The 19851-nt window shown below is 39.3% G+C and overlaps 2 protein-coding genes across 2 annotated transcripts; both read right to left on the reverse strand.

The window, feature by feature from the left end:
• Positions 1-16: 16 nt before the first annotated feature.
• Positions 17-3776, reverse strand: LOC129411919 (zinc finger protein 180-like). The gene is made up of 2 exons (XM_055164322.1): positions 3394-3776; positions 17-1404 (listed from the first exon to the last, which is right to left on the reverse strand). Exons 1-2 carry the CDS (start codon positions 3706-3708, stop codon positions 661-663), a joined length of 1059 nt encoding a protein of 352 aa, XP_055020297.1. The 5' UTR covers positions 3709-3776; the 3' UTR covers positions 17-660.
• A 2698-nt stretch (positions 3777-6474) lies between these two features.
• Positions 6475-19364, reverse strand: LOC110168206 (zinc finger protein 184-like). The gene is made up of 7 exons (XM_055163919.1): positions 19015-19364; positions 17566-17979; positions 16871-17167; positions 13798-15056; positions 12138-12432; positions 10520-11002; positions 6475-9140 (listed from the first exon to the last, which is right to left on the reverse strand). Exons 1-7 carry the CDS (start codon positions 19294-19296, stop codon positions 8181-8183), a joined length of 3990 nt encoding a protein of 1329 aa, XP_055019894.1. The 5' UTR covers positions 19297-19364; the 3' UTR covers positions 6475-8180.
• Positions 19365-19851: the final 487 nt, after the last annotated feature.

A 19851-nucleotide genomic window follows, 5' to 3' on the forward strand; every position in this document is an offset into this window, starting at 1 on the left:
ATATAAAAGAGACATATTGAGTAAAGTCTTTTCTTTAATAGCTTTAATTATTTTAGGATTTTTCACTTCATGGGTCTGTAAAATTCATTGATATTTTGGGTCAAAGTTGTTTCTTTGTTTTTTGTTGTTTTTTTTATTTGTTTTTTAAAGGCCAAACAGACGAAAATAAAGACCATATAAATAAAAATCTGTTCAGCAGCTGAAAGAATAACACACAGGTGAAAGGTCTATGTGCATCTAAAAGACAAATCTAGGATTATAAAGAAAGTGCTATACAAAGATATTATCCCAATATATCACATTTACTTGTTTCATAACTGAAATTACAATGAAAACACCATCATCAAAACAGTAAAATTTTAACCTGCAGAAAAAAGGGACTCATTCTCATTTATTTTTAATTAGTGTTGAGTGATTTTGTGTTTTGAATTTTGAGGAGTTCAGGAGAAGGGCCTTTACACCATGCAGTGTGTTGTAAAAGTGCAGAAGCAGCTGCCTGTGACTCTCTCAGAGTTGTTTCTCTGTTATGGTTCAACATCAGGTACAGGAGCTTTAACCACAGACAACAGCTCCAAACATCTGCATTTGAGTCATCAGTAGCAGACTCCAATACACAACTCTGGGCTCTTTAAAACGTCTCATGAACACAACCAAAAAACTTCAGTCACACTCTGTGCTGTGAATTCTCATGTGTCTTTTCAAGTTCCAATCATCAATAAAGTTTTTTTTACAGATGGAACAGCTGTAAGATCTATATCCTGTGTGCTTTTTCAGATGTTCATTTAAAGAACACTTTTGAGCAAATGACTTCTCACACACTGAACAGCTGTAAGGTTTTTCACCTGTGTGAGTTCTCAGATGTACACTTAAAGTATACTTTTGCGTAAATGCCTTCCCACATATTGAACAGCTGTAAGGTCTTTCACCAGTGTGAGTTTTCAGATGTGCTTTTAAATTACCCTTTCGGGCAAATGACTTCTCACATGATGGACAGCTGTAAGGCCGTTCACCTGTGTGCGTTCTCAGATGTGCATCTAAATAACTTTTACAGATAAATCTCTTCTCACAGGTTGAACAGCTGAATGGTTTCTCAGCTCTTTTGGCTGTTACTGACATGTCTCCATTGTTCACATTGGCACTGGTCTGGACTTGGTTGTCGTGGTCTCCATCAGCGTCTGTCTCCATCTGTGCAGTTGAACAACTGAATGGAGCTCTCCAGTCTATATCACTGTCAGTGTCAGAGAAGCACTCTGTGTCTTCCTCAGTCTCTGAATGTAAATGTGTCTCTGTGCTGATGTCCTCTCCCTGTGTTTCCTCTCTGAGCTCAGTTTGTCTTTGATGAAGCAGTGAGGACTCTTCTGTCTTCACACAGACAGCACTGGACTCTGGGACGCCCATTGAGACCTGGAGTGGGGAAGATAGACACAAAATAATATTAATATTACAGAATATTTCTTGATTTCAAGTCAGAAATGTGCTAAATGTTTCTTTCATTTTCTTGGCTGAGGTTTGTTAGAAATATTATTATCACAATGGTGAAGTACCATTGTCATGGTAATGGATATAAGATTATGGATACAAGTTGGACACAGTCAAAATTTTGGATTTGACTTCTCTCAAAGAACCACAGAGTTTCTTTCAGCAAAGAAAGAAGCAATGACCAAGATACAAACAGAAGACATTTCTGTTTGATAAAACAGACGACTTTCTCAACAGAAAGAGGAATGATGTAAATTGTTCATGCTGTGAATATTGTGAATGTTGTTTGCATATTGATTTGTAAATGTTTTGTTTAGAGAAGACCACACTAATTTGCATATTTCCTATTTGAATGCTGCCTGATTAACTTGGTCAATAAATGTTTATAAACCACAACTTGCTTTGGTGAATAGTGATGTTATTTACAGTTATTTTAAAATATGGATCAATGAAATGGTTCTCAAAAAAATACCTTTATTTAAAAATTGAAGGAGCTTCATAAAATACATATCTTTGGTACCATATTAAAAGTCTTTTTTTGGTCTTTCATACTAAAATTATTCAAAAAATAAATAAATATCACTACCCACATGCCATAAATTACATGTGAAAATCGGACCATCTTACATTTTCTTGTTTTTAACAGGACCCTCACACATAATCTACTTCAAATTTTCAATATTTGGTGATTTTTTTTTTTTTTAAGTCCTAATACATATCTTGATTCTAAAAAAAAATTAAGGGTCTACTACACCTACAAGTAGAGTTTAAAAAAGGGGCTAAAAATGGTAAGCTATGGAAATGAATTTTTTTTTTTTTTTTTTTTTTTTTCATTTTAAGTTCATATAAAATGACAATGAGTTGAGATACCAAACTTTCGATAGATGTTATTTGAACACAGAGTAGAGGAGTACAAGCCTACAAAATTTCAGCCCTCTATGTGTGATACTTACGGAGATATCGACCAGTGAAAACAGCCAAGACAAAAATTATGTGATTTTGGGCCCGTAAACTGACACATACCTCCCTCACTAAATGAGCTGTAACTTGAAAAGTATTGATCGAAAAAGTTTTTTGAGTATCCCGGTTTCGTCATAGTGCATGTAAACGCAGTATCCCGGTTACTACAACAGTTAAGTACACATGCTTCCAAAAGACATTTTCAGTTTTTTCATCACAACAGTAGCCAAAATAAATAAAGTGACCAACATAAATAAAGTGAGTGAAATGAGTGTTCAATAAGGAGCTGCGCTAAACCTGCACATGTCTGATCTCTGAAAACACGAACCATCTCCAACGACACACAGAACTGACTCATTATCATCATCATCATCATCAACAACATCTGGGACGCACACTGAGACCTGGGGTGGGGGAGATTGATACAAAATAATATTCATATTTTGACCCACTTGAAAACCATATTCAGAATATTTCTTGATTTCAATCAGAAATGTGCTAAATGTTTGTGTAATGTGTTTCTTGGCTGAGGTTTTTTAGATATGTTGTTATACATTTATCAATCTCAGTGTGATAACAAATGCACAGCCTCCAGATGAAGGGAGCGCTGTGACCAGAAGACATCAAGTCTAACTGTGCCCACATGGGGAACTAAGGGTCCAAAGAAGGGGCCAAAAAGGTCATATTTGGTCTGTGACGACATTTGGGGGCTCTACAGCATCCACATGGAAGCTCAGAAAAGTGTTTACAGATCATTTCGACCTCTCAAGGACAAGAGATGTAAACGAGCTATTACAGTTTGGTGGTACAAATATTTGTTTTCAAGTTTACTGTAACTGTACATGGTTCTGATTAATAAATATATGACATGAAATATTAATATAGAAGTTGCGCCCCTCCAACCTTTGTTGGTTTGTTTTACCCAACTTCATACTAGACATAAATAAATCCCACCTGAACTAGGAGCGTGTGCTCCTCCTGTTTGATCCTTGGGTCTGGCTCCTCTTTAATCCGTGGAGTCTGTGGAGAGTCCTGGTTCAGACCGGGGCCAGGACTCTTTGAGGGGATCTGAACACCCGTCCTGAGCAGCACGACTCTCGGGCTCAGTATCGAGTCCAGTTGCTCTTGTTTCCTCTGGTTCTCCTCTTTGGAGCGACACACTTCCTCTTCATACTCCGCTATCGTTCTTTCAAACAGCGCAAAGATCTCTTCAGCAGCCGCAGTCAGCCGCTCATTCACCAAAGCTCTCAGTGTTTGGCTTTTGGACATTTTAACAAAATGTTTTTAGCTTTAGCTCCGAACTAACCGCACACGAAGCTCGGCGGTCTGCTTCCTGCTTTGTGTGCAGCAGAGTAGACAGGGTCAGTGCATTACTGCCCCCACTGGTCAGGATGTTAAACTCCTAAAATGCTCATTACAGTGGCTCCTCCTCAAACTTTATAATATACTAGTACCACTGCATTTCTCAAAAGTCTGTGATTACTTTATGCTTATTCTTTATGCGCATATATGTTACAGGCAAATCTGATCATTCAGGTTTTCTATAGAATCTTTAGGGAAACTGTGACAGGTTTTATTGATGGATGTTATTGCAAATTAAATGAGAAACGCTATTTTTGTAATCCAAGAGGGAATTATAGACCTCGTCACAAAGCTTGAATGTACAGTTGGACTGTGACTAGTGTAGCAGGTACTGAAGAGGAACAATCACTGCTAACAGTTTAAATCAGGGGAGGGGTGACAAACTCATTTTGGTCCAGGGGCCTTATCCAACCTACTTTGATCCCAAAGGGGCAGGATCAGAAAACTCATGGCATATGTAACCAGTTGAAAAATGGGGTACCTGTGAAAAATTTTATATTGTAATGTAAATCCTGTACATTTTTTGTTGTTGGGTGCTGTATGGCTTTACGCAAACGTTGAAAGGTGACGACAGTCTCGCTCACTTGCAGTTGAGAAATCATCAGAAGGGTTCTATGTTTTGCTGGAGAAAGATTTGTTTAGGCCACAAAAGTTCATACTCGACCATATCGGTAAGAAAATGGCTATACAATGAGATACTGTTTATTGTTTGTGTTCTGTGAAATAATATTGAAATGTGTTTATTTTTTATCCTCTTTCAGAGGTGCCACTGTCATTCTGTGTGGATGCTTTGTGTACAGTTATTTTAGTGATAACGCTGTAATAACGCCGGTTGGTTCTGTTTCTGAACTAGTGAAGAGAAGGAGAAATATAGAACCCCAAAATTTGAAGTACAGTGTGCTCTGTAACCCTGGCTTCACATATGCACTGTTGGGCAAGTTACTTTAAAACTGTAATGCGTTATTTATTACTTATTACTGTAATTTCAAAGTAATTCGTTACATTACAATATTACTGCATTTAAAATCTAAGGCATTACATTACTATTGCATTACTTTAAGTTACTCTCACCAAAATAACTGCGAAAAAGCTGAACTTTTGAGCCGTATATGGACTGAACCAGGACTAAACAAGGTCTAAACCAGGACTAAACCAGAGCTGAACCAGGACTAAACCAGGACTATAACAGGACTAACCTCAGACTGATTCCAGGACTGAAGAGGAGGACTAAACCAGAACTGAACTAGGACTAAAACAGGACTCACTGTCAGGATGGGCTCGAAGGTGACCGCAGGAGAAAGGAGCGGCTCTGCTCCGCACCTCATGGAGGTAAGAGCGGCTGTCGCCCGATCGCTCTTTATGGACCCTGCTGCTCGGGCTCACGGTTCTGATTTCAGCAACTATTTGCGGGTACAAGACCCGGTGCAAAACTCTGCTACAGCGCGTAACTTCTACCTTCCTTCAACGTGTCCAGAAGTCCAACTTTTTGTGCGATGGTTTGCATCGTCCTCTGTCTTTTGGGTGTGAGCGCAGGAGACTTTGTCGGTGCAGAACATTTCGTCGACGTTGTGGATTTTGTCGGAGAGAAAACTTGCAGACATACAGCACTTCAGAATCACACTGCTAGAGATTGAACATTTATTTAAATTTGGCAGCTGAACATATTCTGTACTGTACAGGAGACAGGAGTCCCTCAGCCAATCAGGACACAGCGGGAGGAACGCAATACGTGTTCATACACTAAAAACAAAAGGCTGCAAAATTGCACACAAAAAAAAATTCTAAAAATCAGCGAAACAGCGAGACCGCGAAAAGTGAATCGCGTTAGAGCGAGGGACGAGTGTAAGCCAGGTCTAAACCAGAACTGACCCAGGTCTAAACCAGGTCTAAACAGCGTAGAGTTCTGGGTTGGTCCTTTCACCCGCGGTTAACTGAAGGTCTATCCGGCCGCGTCTCCGGCGTTTCACCGCTGCTGATTTCACGGTGATTTTAGCGAATTTCTATGAAGAAAAACCCACCACTTCAATCCAGGTTAAAAAAGCATTGTAACGCGCGTTACTCACATTTGTACCGAGTAAAATATTACAATTTTTCCCCCTGTAATGCCTTACATTACTGCGTTACAGCAAAAATCAACGCATTACTGTAATACATTACTTTTATAATACATTACTCCCAACACTGCACATATATACCCCAAAAATAGCAATAAGTTATGAACAATCTGAAACTTAAAAATGCAAATTCAACACAATGTATTAACATTAACTTATATGCAAATAGGTAGTCATTTTAAAGTAAATTTTTCTTAGAAAATCCTGCATTGGCGTCCACTTTTCTCATGTTGGACATTTTTCTGATGAGGGTGTCACGGTCAACAGTCAAAACGATCGTCCTTTAAGAGCGTTTGGAAAGAGACAAGTCTTCATTTGTGCTGCTCTGGTGGGAGGGGCCACGTACAGAGACGCTGGAGACGCTGCTGTGATAAACACCACAGAAAATGACCAATACTTTAATAGAAAATATCATTCAAATATTTTAGTAGAAAAATCAGACAGATTAAAAGTTTTGAACGGCCGGATCCGGCCCCTGGGCCGTATGTTTGACATCTCTGGTTGTAATATTTGTGTGAGGAGAGGTAGGCACTGAAATAAACAAAATGAGACGGAAATGTTATTTTGTGTTGCCTTGGCTTCTGCTTATGCTGATTAACTTTAATCGTACATGAGCACAATACAAAAAAATGACAATTTACAAAGAAATTACATTTATATACAATATTCTTCTCTCTTCTTTCCATTCTGTAATAAGAGTTTAAGTTTCCATTGTTCTCCTTAAATAAAACCATGACTATTAATAAAAAATGTTTATTGCCTAATAATCTAAATTTTACTGTTAATTCCAAATTCAAAAAGATGTTAGAAAATGATTTTAATCTAGCAGGATAGCATACTTGTTCTGACATCACTTTTTAGAAATGCACCTTTTGTTTTAACTGTAGTAGAACATTCACATATTCACAAAATAACAATATAATAAAAAAATGACAATAACAAATATAAAGTTTGACTGGAGCGGGACAAACAAGTGCTAGGCTAACGCCAGCGCGGGAGTTAGCACAGCGCGATAATAACACATTTTAAGGGAACGATTCAGACAGCAGATGTCTAACTTTAACTACCGAATGTTATAACAAAAGTTATTCTTTTATGACTTCGTAGGAGTCAGAATTATTCTTCGTGGGACTGCACCAACCTCAAATAAACAAAATGAGACGGAGACGTTAGTTTCTGTTACTGCCGATTAACCGGAAGCAGAATCCAGAGCCTTTCAAACCGTCTCACTGTGTGTGCTGCCATCTGGTGGACAAAATTGTAATTGCAATTGTTCGTCTTTAAAAATAAAACACCACTATTTATCATTTACAAAATTTCATTACATTAAATAAAAATTATGCGACCACACATTGTGGGCGTCACACTAGCAGCAAGTATGAATGTCACCAGGTCATGTTTTAGTATTGTGGTTATTGTGAGGAAAAAAACACCACGATTTAACAATTATTCATGATTATTGACCCCAGAACCAAACAGTGAAACCCACAATTTTCAGTATGTGATCAGGTTTTTTCAAACTTTCTGAAGGATAAAGTACATCTGAGGTGACATAAACAATCAATACTTTTATGGAGTGTAGACTGAATAGAAATGACTCGTAGACATTCTGCCTAAAATGACCAGGTAGGAAATGAATCAATATTCTCTACTTTGTTTAAAGGTCTTAGACATTCTATAGATGCCTGTAACATGTACAAGAAATGTAAATGTACTCCACACATGAACTAGTCTGTTTGCCTTAGTCTTACATGCAGAGTGCACGATCTTCAGACTCACTCAAGTTCCCTGTGAACCAAGGTCGTATGTGCAACAAAGAGATGATCACAGCCTAAAAGAACCAATCAGAATCTTGTATTGGAGAAACACACCATGTCTGTAACATCTTCAGAGCCGTCAGTGCAGACAGAATGTCATCACACATGTATCTGTGCTTCTTCCATCAAAGTGCAGTTAAACCTTCTTATTTAGTCCCTGTCCATCACTACACTTATTTAGACAATGTCCCACTATTTCATAACATTTCCGTTGATTTTTTCCCATTAAGAAAATTCTAATATCAATAGTTCAAAGACATCATAGAGGTAAAACAGCTACGTGCTAACCAATATCCATGTGATATGTTCAATAAAACAATAAAAAAAAAAAAAAAAAAAAAGATTGGAGCAACACTAAAATGAAATTTATGTACAGTCCCACTCAAAACCTTAAAAGTGCAAAAAGACACTGGAAGAATTAACCAACAATTTGTAAGAGATCACACTTTCACTTGTGCGTTTTCAGATGATGATTTAAAGAACCCATTTGAGTAAATGACCTCTTGCAGAATGGACAGCTGTAAGGTCTCTCACTTGAGTGAGTTTTCACATGTGCATTTAAAGTAGTCTTTAGAGCAAATGACTTCTGACATATTGAACAGGTGTAAGGTCTTTCACCTGTGTGCGATCTCAGATGATCATTTAAAATACTCTTTAGTATAAATGACTTCTCGCAGAATGTACAGCTGTAAGGCCTGTCACCTGTGTGCGTTTTCAAATGTGTATTTAAAGTACTCTTTAGAGCAAATGACTTCTCACAAAATGAACAGCTGTAAGGTCGTTCACCTGTGTGAGTTTTCAGATGTTCATTTAAAGTACTCTTTTGGGCAAATGACTTCTCACATGATGGACAGCTGTAAGGTCTTTCACCTGTGTGTGTTCTCAGATGTTTATTTAAAATACTCTTTCGCGTAAATGACTTCTCACATAATGAACAGCTGTAAGGACGTTCACCTGTGTGAGTTCTCAGATGATCATTTCGATGACCTTTAGAGATAAATCTCTTCTCACAGGTTGAACAGCTGAATGGTTTCTCAACCCTTTCAGCTGTTCCTGACATGTCTCCATTGTTCTCAGCAGCACTGGTCTCTGGTGCAGACTTGTATTTGGGGGATAGACCTGAGTTTTGTGCAGCAGAGCTTCTGGCTCTGATCTGGGCTTGGTTGTCATGGTCTCCATCAGCGTCTGTCTCCATCCGTGCAGCTGAACAGCTGAATAGAGCTCCCCAGTCTTCATCAGTGTCAGAGGAGTGTTCTGTGTCTCCCTCAGTCTCTGCGTGTAAATGTGTCTCTGCGCTGATGTCCTCTCCCTGTGTTTCTTCTCTGTGCTCAGTTTGTCTTTGTTGTAGCAGTGAGGACTCTTCTGTCTTCACACAAACAGCACTGGACTCTGGGACGCCCACTGAGACCTGGAGTGGGGGAGATTGACACAAAATAATATTAATATTACAGAATATTTCTTGATTTCAATCAGAAATGTGCTAAATGTTTGTGTAATTTTCTTGGTTGAGGTTTGTTAGAAATATTATTATACATTTATCAATCTCAGTTTGATAACAAATGCACAGCCACCAGATGAAGGGAGCACCGTGACCAGAAGACATCAAATCAGCAAATGGCCCTAACACATATATTCTCTGCATAAGAGAATGTTCCCTCTCCTTCAAATATAAAAAGACACAGCTCTCATTTGTACATTTTCTGTTATAAATTGAAGGGTATTGGGTTGGCCTGCTGAGCCCCAGAGCCCTGAGGCAGTAGTGATATTCTGACATGGTTTGGGGTCAAATGGGGTAACTGGGTCAATTGCCCTAAAAACTGTAGAAGAAAAACCCCTAATGAAACTGGAAATCAGAATATCTGTCATATGTGCAGTATCCAACTTCACCACGGTTATTTTGGCTCACACTAAAATGCAGGAAATGTGTGATACTGCAGAACCTATTTTAGCCATAAACATAGGTTTTAATAAATAATAATTAATACAAATTTTTTAATGACAATGACAATACAGACAAATTAAATGGATTTAAATTATAATAATGACTACAATATCTAGGCCTACAGGCGATGTGTGAAGGACTTGAATAAAACCTTTTATTCTAAATGTGTGAGTGTGAACACTGAGTCTGTTGTAAAGTTTTCCGTCATCCAGGATACACTGTAAGAAGTGAAAAAGCCACACTGTTGTTTGTCTAGGGGCTGTCTCCAGGGGTGTCAAACTCAAATTCACAGAGACCAAAATTAAAAACTGGGACTAAGTTGTGGGCCCAACTAAATATTTATTGAAACATTTCAACAGCATCTGCATGTTTTCTCTTCTTTCAATATATGTAATGTTAAACCTTTTCTTATTAAAGTAAATGTTTAATAATAGTTTTGCTTAAACATTGAATGCAGAACAAACAGAATATAAAATAAAAAAACTATATTTTAAATAAATAATGTCTCTATCATCTATCTGTAGCCGGTGGACAGCTCTAATTCATGTTTGATATGATTTCGCAGTTGAAATATAATTATATTGTGGGCAAAATTTGGTCCGAGGGCCTGAGTCTGACATGTCTGCTCTAATCCTTTAGTCTCACAGGATGGCTACAGGTGCCTTTGTGTTTCCATTTACATGTCTTTGTTTGATCATCCTGACCTGTACGCAAAAACTTATTCTAACTGTACATGGCCCTAATAAATAAATATATGACATGAAATATTGACACAGAAGCTGCGCCCCTCCAACCTTAGTTGGTCTGTTTTCCCCAACTTCATCCTAGACATAAATAAATCTCACCTGTACTAGGAGCGTGTGTTCCTCCTGTTTGACGCTCAGCTCCTGTGGCTCCTCTTTAATCCGTGGAATCTGTGGAGGGTGCTGGTTCAGACCGGGGCCAGGACTCTTTGAGGGACTCAGTATCGAGTCCAGGAGCTCCTGTTTCCTCTGGTTCTCCTCTTTGGAGTGACACACTTCCTCCTCATACTCCGCTATCGTTCTTTCAAACAGCGCAAAGATCTCCTTCACTAAAACTCTCAGCCTTTGTCCTTTCTGGATTTGGTTACCGTGGTCTCCATCAGCGTCTGTCTCCATCTGTGCAGCTGAACACCTGGGTGGAGCTCTCCAGTCTTCATCATCAGTGTGAGAGGACTGTAAATGTGTCTCTGCGCTGATGTCCTCTCCCTGTGTTTCCTCGCTGAGCTCAGTTCGTCCTTGTTGAAGCAGTGAGGACTCTTCTGTCTTCACACAGACAGCACTGGACTCTGGGACGCCCACTGAGACCTGGAGTGGAGAATAAAGACAAAACCATAGTATTGATATTAATATTTGGAGTCCCCTAAAAAAAAAAAACATCAGACTATTTCATCATTTTAATCAGAAATCTGCATTTTCTCAGTTGTAGTTTGTTAGAAATATTGTTACACATGTATCTCAGGATGATAACAAATGCACAAGCTCCAGATAAAGGGATCTCCATGACCAATCAATCACAATCACTTCATCCACGAGGAGAACTTCACGTGGACTCGTTTGGCTTCATCTTTATGCACAAACGAGGAGGATTTTTGGTGGAGTTTGGTTAATATTTTCTGTTTACACTTTACACGGACACTGCAGATTGTGACTGGATGTAGATTTATTATTATGAATATGAATAATGACTTTGAGACACTGGAAACATGATGTGTTTTTGGGTGGATAGAAGTTTCACACTGTTTATTCAACTCTTCTGTTTTATGGTAAGTGCATCTGTGATGTTGTCAAAACACAATTACATGGTTCACACAAAGAAAATGTGTCAATACTGACACAAGTTACTCATGAATGGCCTGAGTGCAGAACAATATTCCTTAATTACACACTCGATTCACAATGTTATTATTGCCAACCACCACAAACTGGTGTGTGATTTAGAAAATTTGGTGACTCTATTTAAAAGGGTACATTGGGGGAAATGTGGTAATGTAACAACAATAACAGTGAAAATAAAACTTTTTTAAAAGGAGGATGTGATGTATTAATGTTATTACACACAGGCAGCCGTAGTATCATTACAGATGTACGTACGGTGAGCGGGACGTGTTGTACCGCATGTAACATTCAGACTAAAAGAGACTGGCATTAAAGCTTGTTCTCAAAATCAAAGTCTCCTGAACAGAACAATATCGTAAACCAAAACTCCAGGGCATCCGTAGTGACGCCATCTTGGATCAAAGACTGAATATTGAGGTCTATTGTAAAGTCCCTCACGGACCAGAGACAGACATTTGTTTCATTCTGGTTTCATGATTAATGTAACTGTACATGGTCCTGATAAATAAACATATGACATGAAATACTGACACACAAGCTGCGCCCCTCCAACCTTAGTTGGTCTGTTTTATCCAACTTCATCCTAGACATAAATAAATCTCACCTGTACTATCCTGTACTGTTTGACGCTCAGCTCCTCTGGCTCCTGTGGCTCCTCTTTAATCCGTGGAGTGTGTGGAGGGTCCTGGTTCAGACCGGGGCCAGGACTCTTTGAGGGGCTCAGTATCGAGTCCAGGAGCTCCTGTTTCCTCTGGTTCTCCTCTTTGGAGCGACACACTTCCTCCTCATACTCCGCTATCGTTCTTTCAAACAGCGCAAAGATCTCTTCAGCAGCCGCAGTCAGCCGCTCATTCACCAAAGCTCTCAGTGTTTGGCTTTTGGACATTTTAACAAACTGTTTTTAGCTTTAGCTCCGAGCTAACCGCACACGAAGCTCGGCGGTCTGCTTCCTGCTTTGTGTGCAGCAGAGTAGACACGGTCAGTGCATTACTGCCCCCACTGGTCAGGATGTTAAAACTCCTAAAATGCTCATCACGGTGGCTCCTCCTCAGACTTTATAATATACTAGTACCGCTGCATTTCTCAAAAGTCTGAGATCACTTTATGCTTATTCTTTATGTGCATGTACAAGAAATATAAGCATATTAAGGGTACATTTGTGGTGACATAAATAGTACTTTTATGGAGTGTAGACTGAATAGAAATGACTTGTAGACATTCTGCCCAAAATGACCAGGTAGGAAATGAATCAATATTCTCTACTTTGTTTAAAGGTCTTAGACATTCTATAGATGCCTGTAACATGTACAAGAAATGTAAACATACTCCACACATGAACTAGTCTTTTTGCCTTTGTCTTAGATGCAGAGTGCATGATCTTCAGACTCACTCAAGTTCCCTGTGAACCAAGGTCGTATTTGCAACAGAGATGATCACAGACTAAAAGAACCAATCAGAATCTTCTATTGAAGAAACACACCGTGTCTGTAACATCTCCAGAGCAGTCAGTGCAGACAGAATGTCATCACACATGTATCTGTGCTCCTTCCATCATAGTGCAGTTAAACCTTCTCATTTATTTAGAGTAGACAATTTAGACTATTTCACCGACGTTACATGAGTTGTGTGGAGCTCAACAGTGACCGCCCGCTCTGCTTGTATGTATGTACAGTCCCAATCAAAACCTTAAATGTGCAAAAAGACAATGGAAGAATTCACCAACAATTTGTATGAGAAAAGAACAATATAAAAGAGACATATTGAGCAAAGTCTGTCTTTAATAGCTTTAACTATTTTTGGATTTTTCACTTCATGGATCTGTAAAATTCATATTATCATATCAAAGTAAAAAAAAAAAAAAAAAAAAAAGGCCAAATAGACAAAAATAAAAACTATAATAAAAATAAAAATCTTTTCAGCAACTGGAAGAATAACACACAGGTGAAAAGCCTATGTACATCTAGAAGACAAATGCAGGATTATAAAGAAAGTACTATACAAAGATATTATCCCAATATATCACATTTACTTGTTTCATTAGTTTCATTTCAAGTGAAATTACATTGAAAACACCGTCATAAATGTAGAGTCAGATTTTAACCTGTACAGAGAAAATACCTATTCTCATTTATTTTTTAATTAATTATCATCAAGTACAAGAGCTTTAACCTCCAACCTCTGTATTTGAGTCATCAGCAGCAGACTCCAACACATAACTCTGGGCTCTTTATAACATCTCATGAACCAAAAAACTTCAGTCACACTCTGTGCTGTGAATTCTCATGTGTCTTTTCAAGTTCCAATTATCTGTAAAGTTTTTTTTACAGATTGAACAGCTGTAAGGTCTTTCACCTGTGTGCGTTTTCAGATGTTCATTTAAAGAACCCCTTTGAGTAAATGACTTTTCACATATTGAACAGCTGTAAGGTCTTTCACCTGTGTGAGTTTTCAGATGTGTATTTAAAGTACTCTTTAGAGCAAATGACTTCTCACATAATGTACAGCTGTAAGGTCTTTCACCTGTGTGAGTCTTCAGATGTGTATTTAAAGTACCCTTTAATGCAAATGACTTCTCACATGATGGACAGCTGTAAGGCCGCTCACCTGTGTGAGTTTTCAGATGTTCAGTTAAAATACTCTTTTGAGGAAATGATTTCTCACATATTGAACAGCTGTAAGGTCTTTCACCTGTGTGCGTTCTCAGATGATCATTTAAATTACCCTTTTGAGCAAATGACTTCTCGCAGAATGGACAGCTGTAAGGTCTTTCACTTGAGTGAGTTTTCAGATGTGCATTTAAAATACTCTTTAGAGTAAATGACTTTTCACATAATGAACAACTGTAAGGTCTTTCACCAGTGTGAGTTTTCAAATGTGTATTTAAAGTACTTTTTAGAGCAAATGATTTCTCACATGATGAACACCTGTAAGGTCTTTCACCTGTGTGAGTTTTCAGATGTTCATTTAAAGTACTCTTTTGGGCAAATGACTTCTGACATGATGGACAACTGTAAGGCCGCTCACCAGTGTGCGTTCTCAGATGTTTATTTAAATTACTCTTTTGAGTAAACGACTTCTCACATAATGAACAGCTGTAAGGCCGTTCACCTGTGTGCGTTCTCAGATGTGCATCTAGATGACCTTTAGAGATAAATCTCTTCTCACAGGTTGAACAGTTGAATGGTTTCTCAGCTCCTTCTGCTGCATTGTTCACAGTGGCACTGGTCTCTGGTGCAGACTTGTATTTGAGGTATAGACCAGAGTTCTGGACTTGGTTGTCGTGGTCTCCATCAGCATCTGTCTCCATCTGTGCAGCTGAACAGCTGAATGGAGCTCTCCAGTCTTCATCATCAGTGTCAGAGGAGTGCTCTGTGTCTCCCTCAGTTTCTCCGTGTAAATGTGTCTCTGCGCTGATGTCCTCTCCCTGTGTTTCCTCTCTGAGCTCAGTTTGTCTTTGTTGAAGCAGTGAGGACTCTTCTGTCTTTACACAAACAGCACTGGACTCTGGGACGCCCACTGACACCTGGGGTGGGGGAGATTGACACAAAATAATATTAATATTAATATATATTAATGAAATGTGTTACTGAAATGTGTTCCTGAGGTGATGCTCCGTGGCATTGAAGGATGGGTCAAATGCAGAAGACAAGCTTCCATACTGTTACAAGCCTTTGCCCATTTTGTTCATATTCATTCTGTGTTCTATGTAAATCCTGTCTGCGAGCCCCAGACCTGGATTCGCAAGAGCTGTGAGCTCAAGAATGAGGCTGTGACGATCGTGGAGCTGGACTGGCCCAGCACCTTTCCACCTGAGTGTGTGCAGCCTATTAAACGGGACCGTCTGCTGCGGGCTCGGGGTGGCTGGAACATCCTCGTGACAGCTCGCTGTTTCTGTTCTGTTTTGTTCGATTCTTTTGTGTCTCATTTGAGTTGATTATTCTGACTGGTGTCTTTGTTCTTTGATTTTGGGTGAGACACTTTGTTATTCATAATGTGTACAACTTTAGTCAGGTTATCTTTTGTTGTACTTATTTAGCATTCATTAGTCTGTTTTTTTTTTTTACAGCACGACAAATTTTTTTTTTTCTTTCTTACTCTGTTAATTACTAAACCACAATTTTTAGTTAAACCTCATGCACCTGGGTTTATATTTTTACTTCCCTCGTCCCCTAGCAATAAGGTCGTAATAGAGCCAATAAAACTGTACGGAAATTTCCATAATATAAAACATATAAACACTTTTTTAACCAAAAAAGGAATAAGTATTCCTTATACTAGTGCAGGGGTTTTCAAATTCTGTGAATATGAGCCTCCCCTTACAGTAGGTAAAGACAGCCGAGATTGCACTTAGCTCCATGAAGCGCGGAGCTCTCCTCCTTTCTCCTGCAGTCACCTGACGGTTTACGTGGGTGCACCTCCAGGCCCGTCCCAACACTCAGTCCTGGTTTAGTCCTGGTTTAGTCCTGGTTTAGTCCTGGTTTAGTCCTGGTTTAGTCCTGGTTTAGTCCTGGTTTAGTCCTGGTTTAGTCCTGGTTTAGTCCTGGTGTGTCGCGCCTCCCCAGAGGCTCTTTGGCAGGGGAGGCGCACCTCACCTATTGAAAACCGCTGTACTACTGTATTTCCTATCCTATTAACTTATCCTTACATTATGATTTTTTTATATCAGTATCTTTAAAACAAGAAAATAACCATTATAAATGTCAATATATTAATTATTCGCTGTATATGATATATAGGTGTTGGAATCCACTCTAACACTGTAGTATGGGGGAGTATGTCCCCATTTTTACAAGGGTCCTCATAGTGTGTTTTACTAACGCCCTCGTTTAGAGAAAAAATGAGCACACACCCACACACACACACCCATCCTCTGCTGCAGCGTCTCCCCTGGAGTCTTCATAACCAATTTTTAAGTGTGATATATTGCTGAAGTAAATCTAGACAATAAACGATAATACGGAGCCAAACTTTTAAGCAAAATTATTTCCAAAATGTAGTCTCAATAAATAAATTGCAGAGTGCAACCCTTAAATAATTAGTTTGTAATTTTGGTTCATAATTTAACCTTATAATTGGCTCATGTTTAGGTCAATCTCATTCAGAACTTAATTGGTGTTTTTATGGTGAAATCGAGGAGTGGAGGGGTATGAGGTAGGATCATCTGTGCAGACTGCTGCAGGACGATTTTATAATCCCAATATTTTTTACATATGAAATGTGCTTTTTGTCCATATAAACTCTTTCAATTTGATTTTGACGCACACCTGACTACAGCTCTAATAAATTGTTGTTGTCATGTAAATTTACCATTTTGGTCTGTTTGGACACATCACCCACCTGCACCTCCTGTGTGACGCTCGGCTCCTCTGGCTCCTCCTTAATCTGTGAAGTCTGTGGAGAGTCCTGGTTCAGACGTGTCTCTTCAGCAGTCACACTCAGCCGGTCATTCACTGAAGCTCTCAGTGTTTGTCCTTTCTGGACTTGGTTGTCGTGGTCCCCATCAGCGTCTGTCTCGATCTGTGCATCTGAACAGCTGAACCGAGCTCTCCAGTTCTCATCATCATCAGTGTCAAGCAGTGAGGACTCTTCTGTCTTCACACAAACAGCACTAAACTCTGGGACACCCATTGAGACCTGGGGTGGGGGAGATTGGCACAACATAATATTCATATTTTGTTCCACTTGAAAACAATAATCAAAATATTTCTTTAATTTCAGTCACTCACTGCAGAGGAAACTGTCTGTCAGTAGTGGGAAAGTTTGTTACCAGGGGAAACATTATATACCGACATAGACAGTCTTCTTATGTTTTGGTTTTATTTTACAGATATTTTCTATGACACCCCCCAAGGACTAGAGATGGAAATAAGCTATTACAGTCTGGTGGTACAAACATCTGCTTTCATGCTTATTGTAACTGTACATGGTTCTGATAAATAAATATATTAAATAAATATATGACATGAAATACAGATACAGAAACTGCGCCCCTCCAACCTTAGTTGGTCTGAATAGACATAAATAAATCCCACCTGTACTATCCTGTCCTTCTGTTTGACGCTCGGCTCCTCTGGCTCCTTCGGCTCCTTCGGCTCCTCTGGCTCCTCTTTAATCTGTGCAGTGTGTGGAGGGTGCTGGTTCAGACCGGGGTCAGGACTCTTTGAGGGGCTCAGTATTGAGTCCAGGAGCTCTTGTTTCCTCTGGTTCTCCTCTTTGGAACGACACACTTCCTCCTCATACTCCACTATCGTTCTTTCAAACAGCGCAAAGATCTCCTTCACTAAAGCTGTCAGCCTATGTCCTTTCTGGAGTTGGTTGTCGTGGTCTCCATCAACGTCTGTCTCCATCTGTGTAGCTGAACACCTGGGTGGAGCTCTCCAGTCTTCATCATCAGTGTGAGAGGAGTGTAAATGTGTCTCTGCGCTGATGTCCTCTCCCTGTTTTGTCTGAAAAAAATCATCAGACTATTTCATCATTTCAATCAGAAATCTGCATTTTCTTGGTTGAAGTTTGTTAGAAAAATTGTTACACATGTATCTCAGGATGATAACAAATGCACAAGCTCCAGATAAAGGGATCTCCATGACTAATCAATCACAATCACTTCATCCACGAGGAGAACTTCACGTGGACTCGTTTGGCTTCATCTTTATGCGCACAAACGAGGAGGATTTTTGGTGGAGTTTGGTTAATATTTTCTGTTTACACTTTACACGGACACTGCAGACTGTGACTGGATGTAGATTTATTATTATGAATAATACTTTGACTTTGAGACACTGGAAACGTGATGTGTTTTCGGGTGTGTGCATCTGTGATGTTGTTAAAACACAATTACATGGTTCACACAAAGAAAATGTGTCAATACTGACACAAGTTACTCATGAATGGCCTGAGTGCAGAACAATATTCCTTAATTACACACTCGATTCACAATTTTATTATTGCCAACCACCTCAAACTGTGGGTGTCCCAGTTTGCAATTTAGAAAATCTGGTGACTCTATTTAAAAGGGTACATTAGGGGAAATGTGGTAATGTAACAACAATAACAGTGAAAATAAAACTTTTTTAAAAGGAGAATGTGATGTATTAATGTTATTACACACAGGCAGCCGTAGTATCATTACAGATGTACGTACGGTGAGCGGGACGTGTTGTACCGCATGTAACATTCAGACTAAAAGAGACTGGCATTAAAGCTTGTTCTCAAAATCAAGTCGTCAAGTCTCCTGAAACCAAAACTCCAGGGCATCCGTAGTTACGCCATATTCGATCAAATACTGAATATTGAGGTCTATTGTAAAGTCCCTCACGGACCAGAGACAGACATTTGTTTCATTCTGGTTTCATGATTAATGTAACTGTACATGGTCCTGATAAATAAATACATGACATGAAATATTAATACAGAAGCTGCGCCCCTCCAACCTTTGTTGGTCTGTTTTATCCAACTTCATCCTAGACATAAATAAATCCCACCTGTACTATCCTGTACTGTTTGACGCTCGGCTCCTCTGGCTCCTGTGGCTCCTCTTTAATCCGTGGAGTGTGTGGAGGGTCCTGGTTCAGACCGGGGCCAGGACTCTTTGAGGGGCTCAGTATCGAGTCCAGGAGCTCCTGTTTCCTCTGGTTCTCCTCTTTGGAGCGACACACTTCCTCCTCATACTCCGCTATCGTTCTTTCAAACAGCGCAAAGATCTCTTCAGCAGCCGCAGTCAGCCGCTCATTCACCAAAGCTCTCAGTGTTTGGCTTTTGGACATTTTAACAAACTGTTTTTAGCTTTAGCTCCGAGCTAACCGCACACGAGGCTCGGCGGTCTGCTTCCTGCTTTGTGTGCAGCAGAGTAGACAGGGTCAGTGCATTACTGCCCCCACTGGTCAGGATGTTAAACTCCTAAAATGTTCATCATAGTGGCTCCTCCTCAAACTTTATAATATACTAGTACAGCTGCATTTGTCAAAAGTCTGCGATCACTTCATGCTTATTCTTTATGCTTATATACAAGAAATGGAAACTTTACACTACAAACTCATCTGTTTGCCTTTGTTTTAGATGCAGAGTGCACGATCTTCAGACTCACTCAAGTTTCCTGTGAACCAAGGTCGTATGTGCAACAAAGAGATGACCACAGCCTCAAAGAACCAACCAATGCTTCTATACATTGTTTGCCGTAGACTTCTAAAAGTTAAAATATTAAGAGTAGGGATGCAGCAATATGATACTGGTATCGATATCGGAAAAAAGGTTGCAACACTGAGCATTTTGATGGATTGAAAATCGGTTCAATTGATATCCCATTTTGGTGTAGAAATCTG

The sequence above is a fragment of the Boleophthalmus pectinirostris genome, unplaced genomic scaffold (genome assembly GCF_026225935.1).
Source record: "Boleophthalmus pectinirostris isolate CB_2022bp ecotype Guang Dong unplaced genomic scaffold, ASM2622593v1 HiC_scaffold_6, whole genome shotgun sequence".
NCBI classification, from domain to species: domain Eukaryota; kingdom Metazoa; phylum Chordata; class Actinopteri; order Gobiiformes; family Gobiidae; genus Boleophthalmus; species Boleophthalmus pectinirostris.